General features: G+C 38.7%; 1 protein-coding gene across 1 annotated transcript in view; it reads left to right on the forward strand.

Annotated features, from left to right (window-relative positions):
- The window catches only part of LOC113406442 (PAX3- and PAX7-binding protein 1-like), a 33,951-nt gene extending 18,724 nt beyond the window's left edge, over positions 1–15,227 (forward strand). The window contains exons 9-18 of the mRNA XM_026651402.1: positions 2,510–2,609; positions 3,145–3,260; positions 5,255–5,454; positions 6,526–6,670; positions 6,826–6,947; positions 8,067–8,143; positions 8,468–8,534; positions 12,322–12,468; positions 12,940–13,094; positions 14,777–15,227. Coding sequence (XP_026507187.1) covers positions 2,510–2,609; positions 3,145–3,260; positions 5,255–5,454; positions 6,526–6,670; positions 6,826–6,947; positions 8,067–8,143; positions 8,468–8,534; positions 12,322–12,468; positions 12,940–13,094; positions 14,777–14,894 — 1,247 coding nt within the window. The 3' untranslated portion in view covers positions 14,895–15,227. The remainder of the gene's footprint in view (positions 1–2,509; positions 2,610–3,144; positions 3,261–5,254; positions 5,455–6,525; positions 6,671–6,825; positions 6,948–8,066; positions 8,144–8,467; positions 8,535–12,321; positions 12,469–12,939; positions 13,095–14,776) is intronic.
- Positions 15,228–19,661: the final 4,434 nt, after the last annotated feature.

Raw genomic sequence — 19,661 nt, forward strand, 5'->3', positions numbered from 1 at the left:
TTGTTAATCTGAAGACTTTAAAAAAGTACAGTTTATTCTGTTAGCAATAAGTGTTACGTTTCAACAGTGTAAGTTTCAGACACTTAGCTTTGAAGTGCTTTTTCTTTTCTTTTGTTTTCTTTTGTTTTCTTTTCTTTTGTTTTCTTTGGAGGCTGGAGGATAGTTCCTTTCCCCTCTCAGCCAAATTTAAGTTGTAGTATTCAGGTGCTAACTTTGTAATATTACAAATACTTTATACACAATAGCCTCCTTTTGAGACCATTGCTCCAGAAGTGGAAATCAATTTAAAAAAAGATTGGTCAGTATCTCCGTTCTGGTGATCACTGTTAAATGCATAAAATAAGTTCTGCAAAAAAACACAGATGCTCGTTTTATCTACCATTTTCCTTGAGAATATTTTATTCTACATACTAATGATATCATGTAAAATTTCACTCAGGTGCTTTTGAAAACTTTTCCTGAAATTGGTAGATCTGCTTTTAAGGAGATTTCCATTTTAAAAGTGTTCATTGCCCTCAGTTTTTTTTTTTTTTAATATGTAGAAAACGTGTCCTCTGAGCAATCAAAAATTCACCTTGGTCCCCACTTTCTGGTATCCACATCTATACCCATTACCCATTCATCTATTTAAGAACAATCGAAAATGGATTTTGTACCTTGTTACAAAACTACATTCTCATGCCCACTGCAAGTCCCTTTTGAAATAATATTCATCATGTGCACACAGCCTTATTAACTCTAAAGTTAAAATCACTCGCCCTCTTTTGAGAGCTTAGTTGAGCATAGGCCTCGTGCTGGCTCTCCCATTTACCCTGGGTGCATTGCTTTGAGGCCTGTGATATGCCAAGTATGCTCTGAGCAAATTGCTTAGGGAGCCTACAGTGGGGCATGTTGGATTACAATGTGATTTTTGGGGATGGGAAGAGTCTGGATACTATCATAAAGGGGAAGCCTTATCTGAAGAATGGGAGCCCTGAGGATATATTTTGGTAAATAGATATACATAGATATATTCCTGAAATGTTTCAGTCCTGTCCTCCTCTCCACTGAGACTGTTAACAAGTGTCAGTCAGTTTCTCAATCAGAGGTGCACAAACACATCAACTTGACAATCAGCTCACTTTACTCCTTAAACCAAAAAATTGTTACCTTTGGAATGGACTTAAACAGGTTCCCCAAATGGTTACTTTACTCTGTCTTGTTACAATCTGTAACATAATCTTGACAGATGTAACATATTGAACAAATTACAACTTCACCCATGCTCTAAAGCAGCCGTTCTCAGCCTGTGGGTCGGGACCCCAGAATGGGTCACAACCCTGTCTTACGGGGGTTGCCAGGGCTGGCTTGGACTTTCCGTGGCCCAGGGCCAAAGCCCGAGCCTCAGCACTGGCGCTGAAGCCTGAGGACTCCAGCCCTGGGTGGCGGGGCTTAGGTTACAGGCCCCCTGCCTGGGGCTGAAGTCCTTGGGCTTCCGCTTTGGCCCTCCTGCCCAGGGCAGTGGAGCTTGGGCTTTGGTTATTGCCCCTCCCCGTTGGAGTGGGGGGCGGCAGGGCTCGGGCTTCAGTCCCTCCTTCTGGGGTCATGAAGTAATTTTTGTTGTCAGAAGGGGGTTACGGTGAAATGAAGTTTGAGAACCCCTGCTCTAAAGCTCTTGTTTTCCGAAAGGATTTACCTTTCTTAAATAGGAACACTAAGACAAATCAGCATTAACATTCTTAAATGATGAATGATTTGATAACCTGGTTTGGTAAGAATGCATAGCCTCAAACTACACAAAAATAAAGTTATCGTTGAAATCTTGTGATGTTTATATTCTAGTGGGTGGAATTTATCTCAAAGGTTAGACAAGCTGGAGACTCGTGTTAATTTCAGTCAGTGGCTTATCACTGTCTTCACTGATTAAGAGCAGAATTTAATGTAGCTAATCAGAATGATCCATCATTGAATTGTTGTTTTAAAAAAAAATGGAAAAAACTTAGGCTTTATTTCCTAGGAGTTTCAGATACATATCAAAACCTACACGTAACTTAGTGAACTTGATTTTATTCCAGGAAGCAAGACTAGATGAATAGGAGTCTGAGATACTGAATCTTTGTTACAGGGCTGCCTTTCTCTTCCCTCCCCCTCTTCTCTTCTCACTCAGTGTTTTTAAAATGTTGCATGCTGAATGCTATATTTATAGCAGCAGTACAGTTTTCCATTTTTGTTGTATCAAGCAGTTTAAACATTTACTGTTTTAGGCCACGGAGTGTTGATAACTTGTGAGCACCAGTATTAGAGGGGAAGACTGAAGTGTGATGAAGCAAGATTTGTATTTGAATAAATTTGGAGTATCTTCAATTTGAGATTCCAACTTCCATCACTACTTCTCTCAACCTCTAGTAGCTGCAGATTCAAACATTTGAGTTTGTCTGTTTTCAGCTGCTTCAAAATACAACTGGACAACACATTATTCCCTGTTACTGTAGATGAAAGTGTTTTAATTTCAATCAATGTAATCTTGCAGGTAAAGCACTGATGGCACCGAATCTTGATTCTTTTGGACGAGACAGAGCACTCTATCAAGAATATGTAAAACGGCGGACTGCGGAAAGGGAGGCTAGAAGGTACAGTACTGAGATTTCCTGACTCTCTTGGTCGCACCCAAAGGCTCCATGCAGTATCATGGAAATCCCTGCATGATGTAATAACGTAGGAAAGCGCTGTCCCCACCCTGGACAACTTAGAGACTGCTTTGTGTAGTGATGGAGAGAACATGTCAGTTAAATGACAAAAGTACATATCTGGTTTGTTGGAAGGAGAACTGTAACTAAACTTTCTCCTTTCATCCTAATCCCTCTGTCCAGGCACCTCGGCCCATGTGCTTGCCAAGGATATCCTCAAAGAAATATTCAGGCTTAGTATGTGGAAGCAGCCAATCAGATGGTACTTGCTAAAGTTACTGAAAATGCCTATAAGCCACTCCAGTCTTGCTGCAGTTCTTACTGCTTTTCCCTAGTTCCCATGGTGAGGGATGGAGAGGCTGTCTTTACTTTGGCTCTCCTGGGGTCAGGAGCAGGACCAGCATGGCTAAAACTCTTGTTCATTTGTACAAAGATCTTAATGATTGGTTTATACTGTAATTGTATTGTTGCCTTATAGAGCCCGTCGTAGGCAAGCAAGAGAACAAACTGGGAAGATGGCAGATCACTTTGAAGGCCTTTCTAGCGATGATGAAGAAACTTCAACAGATATTACTAATTTCAACATGGAACGAGGTTAGAAAAGTCACTCACTTATTAACTGAACATGGAAATCCTAAAAATAAATAAATAAATAAATAAAAATGCATGTTACACAATATGGATTTTTTCTAGACTCAGAATGACAAGATAACAGAATCACAACAGTGACTTGAAGTTGTTTTTTTAAAAAAAGCATTTAATAAGAATATGGAACTTGATGGGGACAATATCAACTCTTAAAACCAAGTTTAACAGACCTGTTCTAAAATCATGTACAAACTCAATTTATTCTATGGAGATATTCTAGCTAAAATAGAAGAATTGCTCTTCCTCCCTTCTTGCTGAACAAGCTTGCATAGTAAAGGGTAACAACATGCCTCCTTCCCCATGCCACCATATATTTTTGCACAAATTCAGTGCTCTCTTTCTTTGCAAGTGTGAGTGGTTTCTATTGTATTATGAAACTGAAACACATGCTCCCTCTAATGACAAAGAGTTAAACGTTTAAGTTTGTGTGGATTTTGGCAATTCATTGTTCAATAGGGGACACTTGAACTCTGTCTTCTAAAAAACTATTTTTGGGTGATTTTTGGCATGATATTCTATTATCCCTTAGAATTCTGAAGTCACAGACTTTGGTAGGACAATGTCTTTTCTGAAGTTCTGCATAAGTGTCTATAAGCTTATTGACAATTTTTATGGAGCTATGTTGCACTAGTAGTTTGAAATTTTAATATTTTTTTCCTTGCATACATGTAACTAAATGGGCTGTGTCGTGACTAAGCCCTGTAAGCCTATAGCCCTAAAATTTCCGTTCTTTTAATTGGCTGTGGTTTCACAAAAACTGCTCTCAGTGCATAAGAGTAATCTGTTTGAGTTTTGTAAAGTGGAGTGTCTGTTTAGGTTTTTTGCAGGTACAATAAAACTGTGTTTAAAAACAATATTAACCTCAACTATCTAGTTAAAAACTTAGTGCCTGAACTGCTGTTTTAACTTGGCTTCTTGTGCATATATATGAGATTTAGAAACAGATACTATGCCTGCTCAGTATCTATTAAAGACTTCTAGTATATTCATATGACACATACCATAGATTCATTTTGGATTGCAAGATGCACAAATGGCGCACATATAACTGGGACATAATGGCAGTTAAAGATCTCTGGGACAACTTAATAGGTTCTTAGTTTAGGTATCACTGTTGTGGGAGCCCGGTGTAAAAGATACACAGTGAAGCACCATATAGCTGTAACACCTCTCATTGGTTTCTCTTTTGGAACTGAAGAGCTACAGGAAGGGCCCTTTGAAGTTTGTCTCCTTTATATTCTTGATGCTCTAACTCTAAACATTGTTTACAACAAAGAGAACTAGAGCTGCAGGAAGAAGGAATGACTAAAATGAAGAGAATGTAATAGTGTAAGAAAAGGGGTGAGAGGGAGTAAAAGGATAAAGCAGGAACTTGGACAGCTGCTAGGCTAGCAAACTATTAGTACAGTAAAAATACAAAAAAGTTCCTGTTAATTGTAATGTTCACTAAATGTGATATATGTATATTAATATTGTCAACAGTTCAATACACACACTCTAAGATCCATATGTCTGAATCCACACTTTCTGGAACCCTCATTTGACTGGCTAGTATTAAGGATGCCCCATCACACTTAGAACGTGGCGCATGGTTCTTCATTTTCACCCTTATTTATCATTATTGATACAGTCCCACTACTGGCTACTACTGAAACAAAACTGGCGGTGCTACAAAAGCTTACTAGATCTTAATATAAAACATATTTGCATGATAAAACAATATACCAAATAGACACTTGTAGCACCCAGGCACTGTTTGTGTTGCAGTGTGTGGGAAGAATAGAGGAGCAGAAACTAGAAAACTGATTTGTTGTTGTTGCTTTTGTCAGTTTCTAATTTGAATCTCCTTTAATTTGCTTGGGTAAACCACCTTATGGGAGCTCTTGCAGACGATAGAACATCAGCTTGTTACCTAGTTCTCTACACTTTTTTTCCCCTAGATCGCATTTTGAAGGAGTCCAGCAAAGTTTTTGAAGATGTACTAGAAAGTTTCTACTCAATTGACTGCATTAAATCACAGTTTGAAGCCTGGCGTTCCAAGTATTTCTCTTCTTACAAGGATGCTTATATTGGCCTCTGTTTACCAAAGCTGTTTAATCCTTTAATAAGACTTCAGCTCCTTACCTGGACTCCTTTGGAGGTAAGATACTGCAATTAAAATTAAGTGAACTGTTGTGCAGTGGAGCGTCATTTTTTCAAAACAAGGTGAATTACCCTCCAGGTCTTTTCGACTATGCCACTCTCAGGTCTTGGCCTCAAGCTTATAAGGGGTAAGCTCTTTAGGGCAGGGACTTTGTTTTTGTTCTTTATGTACCACATCTAAACACAGTGTGGTCCTAGACCATGGTTAGGTCTCCCAGGAGGTATGGAAATATAATTCATAACCTTTTTTTTTTTTTTTAATGGAATCATATGATTCTTCCATGCTCAGACTGGGCCACAGACTGTTGTCCCCTGTGGTTACCACAGCAGGTCTGACTTAAGTTCAACAACTGCAGTTCTCTTTCCTTTGGGAGCAATGACAGTGGTATCCAGTAACCAAATAGCCTCCTTAAGGCAAAGTATTTATTTAGAACAAAAGCACTTAAGGGAAAACAGATCTTAAAACATTTTAAACTTGTTTACATCAGGATTCTGTAGTTAATATGGTATCACTAGCGTATTCCATACTGGGGTTTTGTACAGAGTGGTAGCCAATGATTTGTATGCCACGAACATAAGAAAACAAAGTACTTTACATATCTCTGAAATAAGTGAATACCCTCCCCATTTTGTTAATGGGGAAATTAAGGCAGAGTGGCTTACCCTCAGTCACGCAGAATCAGTTGCAGAAATTAATAGGGCCTAAGTGCTTTGTGCTTAACTAAGGTATTTTGGGCCTGATAAAGATGCAGACAGAAGTCTGCATTGAATTCCATGCGAGTTAGGTGCCTTTGAAAATCCCATTAGGTGCTTAAACACCTCTTAAAAATCTGGCCCTTTGTCTAATGGCTAACGTGCTTAATACTTTTAGGATGTCGAGGATACTTGGCACATAATTCCAAAGCTATTTTTTTTCTTTTTAAAAGGAGAAAAAAACTTAGGCCTTCAAGTGTATTATGCTGATGTTTTAGGATGGCTAAATAAGTTGTTCAGGCTCTTTAAAACTACTGTTGGCCTCAAACAATGTTTAGATGTATGGGATTAACGTCAGCCTTATTAATTTTAATAGGGCAAGTGTCAAGATTTTGAGAGTATGTTGTGGTTTGAATCGTTGCTATTTTATGGCTGTGAAGAACAGGAGCAAGAGAAGGATGATGCTGATATTTCGCTATTACCTACCATTGTGGAAAGAGTTGTTCTCCCTAAACTAACAGGTATAACTTAAAAATGCTATTTTGTAACTTCTACAAATATTAAACCATAGTAAATACAGGAGAAAACAACTTTCGTATGATTTAACTGTCTTAATACCTACTTTTTGAGCACCTGCAAAGAAAACTGTGTAGTAATTCTTAATTATTTTTACTAGTACTTGCTGAAAGTATATGGGACCCTTTTTCTACGACACAGACATCTAGGATGGTAGCAGTTACACAGAAACTAGTAAATGGATACCCTTCAGTGGTAAACGCAGAAAACAAAAATACACAGGTAACATTTTTTTTTCCCCCAGTCACACTTGTTTGGGAATCTGTTTTATAGAATTTATGCAGCATAATGAGAGACATTACACACATTGGAGCAAGGAGCAGAATCTTACAACTAATGGATGTGTCAGTGCCCAATTCCGTAGCACTAAAGATCCAGTGCAGCAGCTGGGGGAAGTAAACCAGGAAGGGAGCTAAGCCATTTGAGTCTGTACAAAATGTACAATAGGATTTGAACAGGATGATTCAAAATGTACCAAACTTAGTTATGGGGCTTATAATTTCACTTTAAGGTTCAGTTGGAAACACCGTTGCTTCAGTTTTCATAGCATATTGTATTGATAGAACCTTCTCTAGATTGAGTTCCCCATTTGCTTGTCTTATATGATAAAAGAACTTGTCTTTGACAACTTAATGATATTTTGCAGTGTCGTAGCCGTATACTTACAGTATCGGAGTTAACGGAGTGTGAATGCAAACCTTAGAATAATAAGAGAGAACTCCCAGCAGAGTTGATAGATTAAGACTGTGTAAGGGTTGGTCTACACTAACCCCCCAAATCGAACTAAGGTACGCAACTTCAGCTACGTGAATAACGTAGCTGAAGTTCGAAGTACCTTAGTTCGATCTTACCGCGGTCCACACACGGCAGGCAGGCTCCCCCGTTGACTCCGCGGTACTCCTCTCGTCTAGCTGGAGTACCGCAGTCGACGGCGAGCACTTCCGGGTTCGACTTATCGCGTCCAGACAAGATGCGATAAGTCGAACCCAGAAGTTTGATTGCCAGCCGCCAAACTAGCGGCTGGGTATAGACGTACCCTAAGACCCTGATCCTGCAAATTGTTAAGAATTTGTTTAAAGTTAAGCACAGGAGTAGCCACATTGACTTATGTTCCCTTTAAACTGAAGTCCAGTATTTTTACTGACTTGTTAATTGTAGATATTTCCAATATTTGACTTCAGTGGGACTACTCGCATACTTGAAGTTAAGCATGTTTATGTATTTTGCTGAATTGGGGCTTAAAGCACTTTGCTTTTTTAACTTCTAAAGAGATCTTTAATTTAGCTAACAACCAAAGCAGGACTGCAAAAATTTTTAGCATTTTCATCTCAACTTTTTCAGACACTTTTGAAGGCCCTGTTACTAAGAATGAGAAGAACGCTAGATGACGATGTATTCATGCCATTGTACCCCAAAAAGTAAGTTGCTTGTTAAATGTGCAAAACAGCCATAAACATCTTGATTGGCAATACCAGTTGCCTTTTGTCTTGCATATGGTAGCTGAGGCTTTTTCATAGCTCTGGGCTGGTTCTTAGTTTTGGGTTATAGTGATTTTTTTTCAGGTTTAACAACATACTGTAAGACTGTAATGAGGTGAAAATAATGAAGAGATTATTTGAAACTTTGGAATTTTTACTATAGTTTGCCCTCCATTCATGAAAATAAGCGTAGTCCACAACCTTCAGACTGAAATTTTTATGGTTACTTATTAAACAAGTTTAGAGAAATCTTTTATTTTCCAGCATCTTAGAAAACAAGAACTCTGGTCCTTATTTGTTTTTCCAACGCCAGTTTTGGTCCTCAGTGAAGGTAAGTGAACAAAAATATCTGATGAGGCCTCGGGCCAGGTACTGCTACCATAAAATACACTTAAATATTTTAAAGAATTACTTAAAATGCATAAGATGGAAGGGAGGTCATGGGAAAATTTAGAAAAAAATTATTTTTCTAGACTAATGAAACCGCTATATTCAGTACTTTGAGTGGGGTAGATAAGTACAGATATGGTGAACATTTGTAATTTTAAGATACATTTTAATTTTAAGTTAAAGTACTACAAGGTTTAAAGGAAATTACCTTTTGACAAAATTTCATCCCCTTTTTAAAACCATCTCTTACACAAAGAGAAGAGAGATCTTGGACAGATCACTTTGTAAATGACAACTATTTTAAAATTATGCATTACATATTTATTTGACATACAAAGCAGATCAGTCTTGATAGTCCAAATGACCACAAAAAAAAAAAATCTGACAGTCTAAAAAAGTGTGCGGGCAAAATATAAACAGGCTAGCTAAAATGAAAGGTCTTGGTTGGGGATAAAGGACAGAACAGCTACTTAGGTTGTGTTTATTTTTAACTTTTAAAAAAGTAGGAAACATCAAACTCATTGTGCACAAGTGACACCTTTATTTATCCCATCGGCTTTCAGTCACTGCTTGCTGTAGAATTCTAGAACAATTGTAATCTTGGTCTACTTGAGGCTGGGGGGTAGAGAGAAGATGGAAGAAACACCTTCACAAATGCAGTCAGAAGGTGGCCCTCTTTTTTTTTTTTTTTTTTTTTTTCCCCCCTTCCCCTTTAGCGACTGTTGAAATTAGAGACAATGGTCGCTTGCCCTTTCATTTGAAATAAAGTATATGAACTCAACAAATGAACCAAAGGAGTGGATGCATAGATTGGAGTTTAAGACAAACTTTACAGACTTCTGCAAACAGTAGTAGATCTTGGATTTTCCAGTGGTGGGTGTAGGGACTGAACTGGGGAGAATGGGATTGTTTCTCCAACTTCTGGATATGTTTGAAAATCTGTTCATATACATAACAATACTTGTAACATTTTGGCAACAAACATTTCAAAAAGTGTACAGTTTGCCACCTTTAAACTTTTTTCTTTCCTTTTTAATTTTTTTCATGGGTGTGAGTGGGTGTGCGTTCTAAAGGAAAAACTGGGCATGGCTCTCAGTTCTCAAACATTAAAATGAAAGTGATTTGTAGAAGACCAAAATTGGTCACATGTTCATGATCTTGCTTTTTTTTTTTTTTTTTAAGTAAATTCAGCCACATCTTGAAAGCAATTTTCATCAATAACCCCCTCACTTCACTATGATGTGGTAGGAAAATGTCATTTTACAGATGGGGAAAGTGTCACAGAATAATTGTGACTTGACAAAGCCATAGAAGTCTGCGAGAGTCAGGATTAGTATTGAGTTCGTGGCCTTTCCAGTTCTGTGCTAAACCATGAGACCAATGGTGTCCAACCTGTGGTCTAGGGCAGTGGTTTTCAAACTTTTTTTCCTGGGGATCCAGTTGAAGAAAATTATTGATGCCTGTGACCCAATGGATCTGGGGATGAGGGGTTTGGGGTGTGGGAGGGGCTCAGGGCTGGGGCAGCGGGTTGGGGTCCAGAAGGGGATCAGGGCTGTGGGCTGGGGGTGCAGGCTCTGGGGAGGGGCCAGGGATGAGGGGTTTGGGGGGGGCTCATGGCTGGGGCAGGGGCTTGGGGCACGGACTTACCTCTGGTGGCTCCCAGTCAGCGGCGCAGGTGGGGTGCAGAGGTAGGCTTCCCGCCTGTCCTGGCATCGCAGACCACGCTGCGCCCAGAAGAGAGCCAGCAGCAGGTGTGGCTCTCGCATGCAGGAGTATGGAGCTGGTGCTCGAGGCAGGGGCAGTGCACGGTGCCTCGTGGCCCCCCTGCCTAGAAACCGGACCCGTTGCTGGCTGCTTCCGGGGCACAGCACAGTGTCGGAACAAATAGGCACTAGCCTGCCTTAGCTGGGCAGCACTGTCGACGGGACTTTTAACGTCCTGGTCGGCAGTGCTGACCAGAGCTGCTAGGGTCCCTGGGTGCTGAGCAAGGCGACCCAGTGCCTTGCATGCCGCGACCCAGTACTGGGTCACAACCCGAACTTTGAAAAACACTGGTCTAGGGGCTCTGAGGCTCTACATTGCAGTCCTGACCGACAATCTTGACAAAGTATCACACACCTTGCATGGACACTTCCATTTGACAGCCCTGTTACTTATTCTTTACAACCTGTGAGACATCTTAGCAAGTTGTGGAAGTGACTTGTAATATTGGTGCCACTGGTTGCCAGGAGTTGCTGTGGCACCTGCTCAGCAGGCAGCGAGGCCTCACTGCTACCCCTGCTGGATCAGAGTAGGGAAGGAGCATAGTAGTGGCAGCAATGGTAGCACATTGAAGCAACAGAGAGAAGGTGAGGGGCCTAGTACTGATCCCAAGCTCTAACAGCTATCCGTACCAGCTTTCCCCCAGGTACTCTCGCAGAGCTTTCCACCCAGACAGCCTCCAGTCACCTACCACTGAAACCATCCCATGCTCCCAAACGCGCTCCAACACCCATTTATCTCCCCACAGCAACAGCAATCAAGTTTAGTGCAGCTGCATGTCTTCCCCTTTCACTGTTTGGGACAGATTGTATTGACTGAAAGCTGAAGTCTCTAGTTATGTTCAGATTTGCAAACGTGCAAAATAGCTTATTAAATCTGCATAAAATGTCACACACTGAGCACAACAATTCGACAGCTATGCTGTTAAGAAAACTGGTATTTATTTCATTTAAAATGTTGCTCCCTGTAACTTTTTTAATGAAATGTTTTGCATCATCCCTGCTGCTCCAGGGAGGAAGTAGGAGCAGGCACATCCTCCCAAACTGCCTTCCACTACTTTCTTTGAAGCCCCAGCTGGAGCTTTGGTGTGAATTGGGAGTGCTCTGAACTGCTGCTTTCACATTGCAGGATAGGGTGCCTGCTTTCTTGCCAGACTATGGAAGCTCCAGAAAAAAGGATCTGGAGTTCCACTAGCTCTGACTTTGCTTAGGGGAGTACCTGTCAAAAAAGTCTCTTAAACCCCACACAGCCACTGACTGCAGCACAGGAGAATGGAGATCAAGGAGAAGCTGAGATCCAACAGTTCCCTTATTCTCTGCCTCTGCACTGGTCTGCAAGATGCTTTAATTTGTACCTGCTGGCATTGGTTCCCTATGGTCCATATTCCACTTGGAGATAAAACGCTTAGCCACTCTCCCCTGCTCAACATCCCTTCTGTACCAATGGCTGTCGGGAGTCAAGTGAAGGCACTACCCATGCTGTCTGTACGATAACGGGATTTTTCCCGTGCCAGGGTTGTTTGCAGGTGGTACAGAGGAAGCAAGAACAGGGCAGAGTCTACCCCAAAGTACTGATTGTGTTTTTGTTGTGTTTAAATTTGTTCAGCCCTCAGGCTTAAAAGTTCGGACATCACTGCACTAGACTACAGTTAATAGACTTTATAGAACAAATTTTGGCTGTAAAAACTCAATTTGCTCTTGTAGTTTTTGTATATATTTTCCATAGAATGTTCTGTAATCCTCATTTTTGTACAAATCCAATGTTCTAACATTGGGAAGAATGACATCTCACTGGTTCTATTTAGTCATGAAACTGAACCATAAGAAGTTTATTTTCTTTACCTCACCCTGATCAGTACATTTAAACATGTCTTTTTACCTGCTTAAAATTTTTTTTCTAGTTTATCAATAGTTGCTTATGTTTTGCCTTCAAATATTCAACTCTTCCATTGTCTCTGGTGTCTTTAGTTACTAGGAAACTTTCTCCAGTGGTATGGAATTCTTTCAAACAAAACTCTACAGGAGTTATCGATAGATGGCCTGCTAAATAGATATATCCTTATGGCTTTTCAGAATTCTGAGTATGGAGATGACAGCATTAAAAAAGCTCAAAGTGTAAGTAAAATGGAACAAAATATACTTAGAAAATGTTTTTATGTATAATATTTTCTAACTCTTGAATTTCCAGTCAAGTAAAATGAATATTTGGAGCCCTAGTGGGAGACTATTTGGTTTCGTGTATTTAGCCTAAGATATCCAATGTTGCCCATATCTCTTTTTACAAATAAAACAGTTACTATGTTTTCATAACAGACAACTGTTTTTAATAGAAGATACATTATATGAAATTAGAATTCTGCTTATTGCTATCCTCTATATTGTTGGTGGTTTTTTTTTAAGATATTGATTAGAATATGTTGCTAGCATCTTATTTCTCACATTGGTCTTTAATATGTTAGTGTCCTCACAGTGTAAGCCTTATTGTTTTAGGCCTTACCAGTGCCAATACTGGTATCAGACCGTAGGTATTAGTCAACTTTCTTGCCTTTTTGCTGTTAACACATTTTCTTCTTCCCTCATCTCTAGGTAATTGCTTGCTTTCCTAAACAGTGGTTCACTAATCTAAAAGGGGACAAGACTATTTCCCAGTTAGAAAACTTGTGTAGATACCTTGTTCATCTGGCTGATACAATTTACAGAAACAGTATTGGATGCTCTGATGTGGAGAAAAGAAATGCAAGGTAATTTATTTTGAATCATTTAATGCAGTGGCATCTCATGCTGCTGATATACACAGCACAAAAGCACATGTGCCAACAGACATGTCCATATATATTTTTTTTCTTTGGGAGGCGTTCCCCCCCCCCCCTTTTTTTTAAAGTTTAAATAGGATCCTTAATATGATATCAATGGCTCTTGGGAATGGCTAGTGTATTGTATAAAGGTCATATTTAATCTGCTCCCATTGTGTAGTTCTGCTCTAAAAAATTACTTGAAAAGTAGCATTTTGGGATTTTGTTTGGTTTTGATGGTTTCTTTACAAATTTGCTGATGTTGCAGCTAACTGCTTGCCAAGCAAATTCCCACCACTGTCAGCAATGCGGATTTCTGTAATCCAAATTGTGCTCTTGTCTTAAACACACCTGAACAACCTACTGGAGAAATTCCTTACATTCTCAGATAACATTGTTTACCCCTGCTCATGAGAATCACCATACCTAAAAGCATAAATGGGATTAAATGCCCATATGTGGCTATTAGAGGTGAATTGGAGGAGGTGAGGGGAGAGATTCCAGTAGAAAATTAGTCTTTTGATAGTCGTCCTAGTTTATAAATTGGTATTTTCTTTCTACACTAGCTGTTTGTCTGGTAAACTCGCACTGGAACTGTGGATTAATAAAGAAAGGGTAGATAGATATTGAGCCAAAAAGATTTCTTCCTGATATTCCAGTTCCAATTAATTTAGTTGTCTTTGCTATGTGCCGATAACTTTTATTAAGTATATGGAAATATACAATAAATCCCAAACTTTCCTGGTAACAATTGTGCAATTGGCCACTGATCTATATTGACTTCATCTTACAAAATTACATAAATGTCCTTATTTCCCTTTGCAACATAGCTATTCATCTAGGCTCCTCCGTCCCATAGTAACTGGGGAAATATTACTCTACTACATTCTATTTCAAAGCAAAAACAATCATCAAATACTTGTGCCAAGAGGGAAACAAAACATCATAACCCATGTTTGCATCTGCTTGTTTCTCGGAGTGTTGGACACCACTTCATAGTTCAATTTGATAGAAAAAAGTCCCATTTAGGGTAGATTTTGAATTTCTGTAGTCATGAAAATTTCTTTAGATAGTTAAATTTCATGTCTGAATCTTGTTCCTTTTGTGGGACTTTTAAAATTTTCCTACCAGGCTTGTACCTCCTAGATTGCTAGGAGTTTGTTTACTGTGAATCTGTTATTACTACCCAATCCAGGTCAATCTATTACAAATGTGTAACAGTATTTTTATCTCTTGTGGCATGCACAAAAACTGCTCATTTTTTAAATTTTTTGGTTCAAGCAGTGTGTGTGTTAAATGGAACTGTGACTGACTTCCTAACACCGCATATTACCCAGTAGTTTGTCCTGAGACTATGCTATGTCCAAATAAGCCATACATATGCAGCTTGTCTTCCCTTTGTTTCTAGGATTGCTGTCCCCAAAAGAGACTCTTTTTTTGTTTTCATATCCAGAAACACACTAATTTCAATGAGCCGTATTTATAAAAAAAAAAAAAAAAAAATTTATCCACAAGCTGGCTTACTAGCTCTGAGAAAAAAGAATAAGCAGTGAAACATTTCTAAAATATTATTTGACTTGTGCAAGGTTTTGATTTCTAGTTGTATTAACTTATTTTTTCCCATCATTTAGGGAGCACATAAAACAGACAGTAAAGCTTCTAGCAAGTATTCGAGCGCTGGACCATGCTGTGACAGTTGCAAATGAACATAATGTGAAAGAGTTAAAGGTTTTAATTGAAGGGAAATAACTTTTAGGTGACTCATTTTGAGCTTTAAAACCATTCCTGATGTGTAATTTATGTACATATGTAAAGTTTCTTAAACTGTAAAATATTGATCCTTGTTTTAATACAAAGTGCATTGTTACATACATCATCCTTAATAAGTATTGATTTCTTTAAAAAGAGAAAAGGAATCCAGGAAGACCATCTTTCCAGCAGTCAGACTTCCCTTAAAATCTCTCAACATATTGTTTACAAAAATATTTTGTACCCCATGATAACTAGTCATCTACTCAGTTAATTGTCCCATGGTTAACTGGAGTATGTGTAATATATAATGTGTAATATACAGTATGCTTATTTATACCACCCTGTTACTTTCATACTGGATATAGTGGTCTCCTGCTGTTGAAATAAGTGTTTCAGTTGCTGAAATTTACTTCAATAAACTGACTGCATTATTGGTCAAAAGGGCTGGCAAAATACGAGAATCATTTGACCTAAATAGTAAAGAAGCTTTCACATAGAACTCATCATTAGCATAGTTTTTGATGCAAACAGTAGTCTGATGACTTAAACATGTGGTAACTTATGTTTTAAGTTAAATGGCAACACTGGGTGATGGTGTGCCCCCCCCCCCCCCCCCCCAATTACTCATCTTGAAGGGGGCAGCATTTCACTCATGGATCCTGGACCCTCATCCCTTCAACAACTCCTCTAAATCTACTCTTTGTGTTCTATTGCATAATTTATAATATCTTTGATTTAGATATGAAATCTATTTGCTCAAACATGGGTATTTCTAGAGGTGTAAAAGCCAAGCAAAGGAAACAAATATTTCAGTCAATATAAATATCACACAGTGAATAGTCAAACAACTTTTAAATTTAACACTTCCTGTCAAGTAAGACCATTTTAAAAAATGGACTAGCTTACAAAACAAAATGGCCTTTTAGGTATAAGAGGTGTTTTTTGTCAGAACACTAGTGACATCTTGGAGTCCCAGGAACACTAACTTGCAGTCACTGTTTTGGACAAGCTATTTCCAGGTGTGCCCTATGTTAGTTGGGAATTGTAGCAATAAATTGGCATACTGAGTAACATTATAATCATTGTATTTTATGCTCATGTCATGTGGTATAAATTAGGATATTAAAAATGTACAATTTGTAACATGCACACATCATTTGGAAACCAAACAATTGTTTTCTGAACTTGGGCTGATGGAGCACATTCAGAGTATCTGCTTTTAAGAATCCTTCCAATAAACTTGTCTGTCATGGAGCTGTCTCAGTGAAACCTGTGAAGCTTATTTTGTTCGTTCCTTGGGGGAGAGGTAAAGGAAGAAATCTGCATGCTTGTTGACTAATTCTTTAAACAAATAATGAAGGAAAAACTTGAATTGGAAGGAGGATTTTGAAATATACCAAAGCCATATTGTCTTCGGATGGGATCTCATTACATTATTAGGATCAAAATCCACCTTTTATAGTGGAATTCTGGTTGCAATCTTAGTTATGGAGAGGCTATACCTTTTAGTTACACACAGCTGCAGCAAGAACTCTGGTCCTGCAGTTCCTAAATTCAGAGTTTTATGACTATGGTGGTTGCTAGCTAAAAGCAACAGCCCTGAATATTCGATGGTACTTTATTTGCTATTGAGTGTAAATAGCTAACATTTTTCATTACTGCAACTGCAGAAAACATACTTGACTCCTTTAAAAATCTTGTAAAACTGAGTGCCTTCAAATGCAATTTTAATCAAAGGGGTTTAAAGACCGTACCAGTGTAAGTGTATATTGTTTTATAATATATTAGGATAACACTGTTAAGTACTCAGTCAGCTCCAGCTGAGGTAGAGCTCTTATCCCCCGGAGCAAGACTTCCTCAATAATTGAATTGTGGGGTTTAACAGGCATTATATAAATGTTCAATTTTCTGTGGCCTGAACGATGGCTGCAATCTAATACCTTATCTGGAAAAGGAATTCTGGCAAATTCAAACACCTCCACTGTGGGCTAGAATGTACTATGGCAGGGGCAGTGTGAGGAAATGTAGACACTTATTTGATATGGCCTCCATGAATATAATAAAAAAACTCACAAACAAACCCAAATAGCTGTATGAGCCACCACTGATGTACTACCACATTATCTTGTGGAGGAGGCAGTGAGAAGCAGAGAAGAACCCCACCAGTGTGTCTGGCTGGTACTTCTAATGGAAGACCAGATCTAGAGGAACAGCTGATTCTATTATGCCCTATGAAGCTGAACACTGTTTTGCTAGGCTGCCCAATTGTGTCCACCTCCATGCAGAGGGGAATTTTGACTCCTGAGGGTAGCAGTATCTCACTATGCTCTTTGCACTTAACTTTCCCTGACAGGGCACATGCTTCAGAGCAACTATTCTCCCAAACTCTAACCACCTGGTTGTCTTTACCCTCCCTGGAGCTAAGTTTCTATTGAGGGAGTGGCCCCTTCTTTTCACCCACTTGTTCCCCTCTGTACCAAGTAGCAGTAGGACGTGTTATGCCCCTTAAAAAATAAAAATGCAGGCTTGCAGTTGACCACATTATTTCACTGATTAAATCTGTATACTATATTGATCAGGCTGGACATTTTCAAGACCACTGCTAGAAAGCTGCTGCTACTTACAAAGCTTCAAGTTATGGCATCTTAAATCAATTTGGGTTGTCAAACAAGTATTTTTTATTATATTTACAGGCCTGTTGAGTACAACACACACACACCTGCTTTTTCATTACAGTAGAGTGATTTTTCTTAATAGATTGTCAGATTATAAAATGGCAGTTTTATCAATACGTATTTATTGTTAACTATTTTTCTCAAAGAAAATGTTTAACTATAGCTAATTTACATCTTTAATGAACATCAGTGTGTGGTGGCATGCTAAAAAGGCAAAACAAAAGGAGTAAAGGTAATTCTAACCTCGTTTCTTAAGATGCATGTAGGAATGAAATATTTAAAACTATGCCAAACTTTTAAGTTTAGTTAGTGAAGGGTGTAGAAACAAGTACTATGTTCAATTTCTGTTGCTGAAGGATGCAGTTAAACAACTGTATACTTTTTTTTTCATAATTTGTGGCGATTTTAAGAAAATCATAGAATTTATTGCCAAATGCAAAACACTGAAATCCAGCTATTTATCATTTAAGGGGCTGCTTGATAACAGGAATATACATCTGCCCCATGTTTGTAGTGATCAAGTTGCTACATTCTGATGGTTTTCACTGCCAGCTAATGGCCTATATGAAATGAATTCTAGGGTCTCCATCTGGTTTCCTGTTATCCATATTACACTTGCCACCTTCATTGTTGTAGCAGAGAGAGGAAGGACTGAATGGAGATGGAACTTTTTTCATATCTTGAGGAGGACCTTTTGAGATTAAAGTTGCTGTATCTGGAGGATAAGTGCAGAAGCTCCTATAATGTTGATTTTCTGTTGACAAATAAGGAATTTAAATTTGTACTGCAGTCACCTTTACAGAACTACAAATGATTTGACCTTTAGAAATACTTGAGCACAATATTCAGCTAGAGACAGAACCTTATTTGTTTAAAAGTGTTGCATCTTTAGTGACAAATTAAAATTTCATTAATGTAGCATTTATCTCAAAGCACTTTATAAACTATGTAGCTTTATGCAAGAATCATTCACTCAGCAATGCTATATAGCTAGCTCTAGAGTGGGATATAATTGCACAGCACCATAGCTTAGGAGGGAGGGATAGCTCAGTGGTTTGAGCATTAGCCTGCTAAACCCAGGGTTGAGAGTTCAATCCTCAAGGGGGCTATTTAGGGATCTGGGGCAAAATCAGGACTAGGTCCTGCTAGTGAAGACAGGGGACTGGACTCAATGACCTTTTAAGGTCCCTTCCAGTTCTGAGATAGGAATATCTCCATATTTAAATAGGACAGTAGTCAATTAAAATTGCTAGCTGGATTTAAGAAGGTCCCAAGTAAATAAATACCAAATTGGCATTTGGCCAGAAAAACCTGCACTCCCTAAATTTTCCAGTAAGTTTTATGGGGTCTCTAGTGGCCATAGGTCATTAGACCCTCAATTTTAAATTCACTGGAGGAATGTCAGGGTTACTGGGCTATTAAATCAGTAATGACTTGGGGCTGGGGGTAGATGATGTCCTGTTGAATTACTAATCTCCTCCACCTGCAGCACTTGAGTGATTATTGGATTATTCTGAAAAGGAGCCATTTTGTAAAATAAGAGCAAAGTCATTAGCAATAAGAAAAGGACCTAGCACCCAAATAACATCAAGGGAAGTTAAATTTGACACTGAAAAGTTTGGGGAGGGGAGGGGAAGGGGAGAATTTAGCATGTGATTTTTTCTCTCCTTCAGGTACCAATCTTTGCATGAGTTCTTAATCTGAGATTTCTCTCTTACTTACCCGAAAACTCATTCCACTGAATCTTTCAGAATGTTAGAGCCTCAAAATTATTTTAGGGAACCTGCATGGAAACATGCTGCTATGATGTAACAATGCTTTTACATAAAGACTTTAACCTCATTTAGCTACCTAATGTTGCTGCATGATATAAATTTTGAAGTTATATTTTTTTTCTTGAAAGGCAGACAATTAAATGTGGCAACCTTACCTGTCCATTTGATAGTTACCCAAGTGGAAATTAAATATCTCATGATCATGTTTCTAAAACATGGGGAATAAATCCAGTGTCTAAAATGACAATCTGGTTTTAAATTTAAGTGCACAAATTAATCATCATTCTATTTTAGAGTTAATAGTTGAGGGATAC

The sequence above is a fragment of the Terrapene carolina genome, unplaced genomic scaffold, assembly GCF_002925995.2.
Source record: "Terrapene carolina triunguis isolate 2854851 unplaced genomic scaffold, T_m_triunguis-2.0 Scaffold30, whole genome shotgun sequence".
Taxonomy (NCBI): domain Eukaryota; kingdom Metazoa; phylum Chordata; order Testudines; family Emydidae; genus Terrapene; species Terrapene triunguis.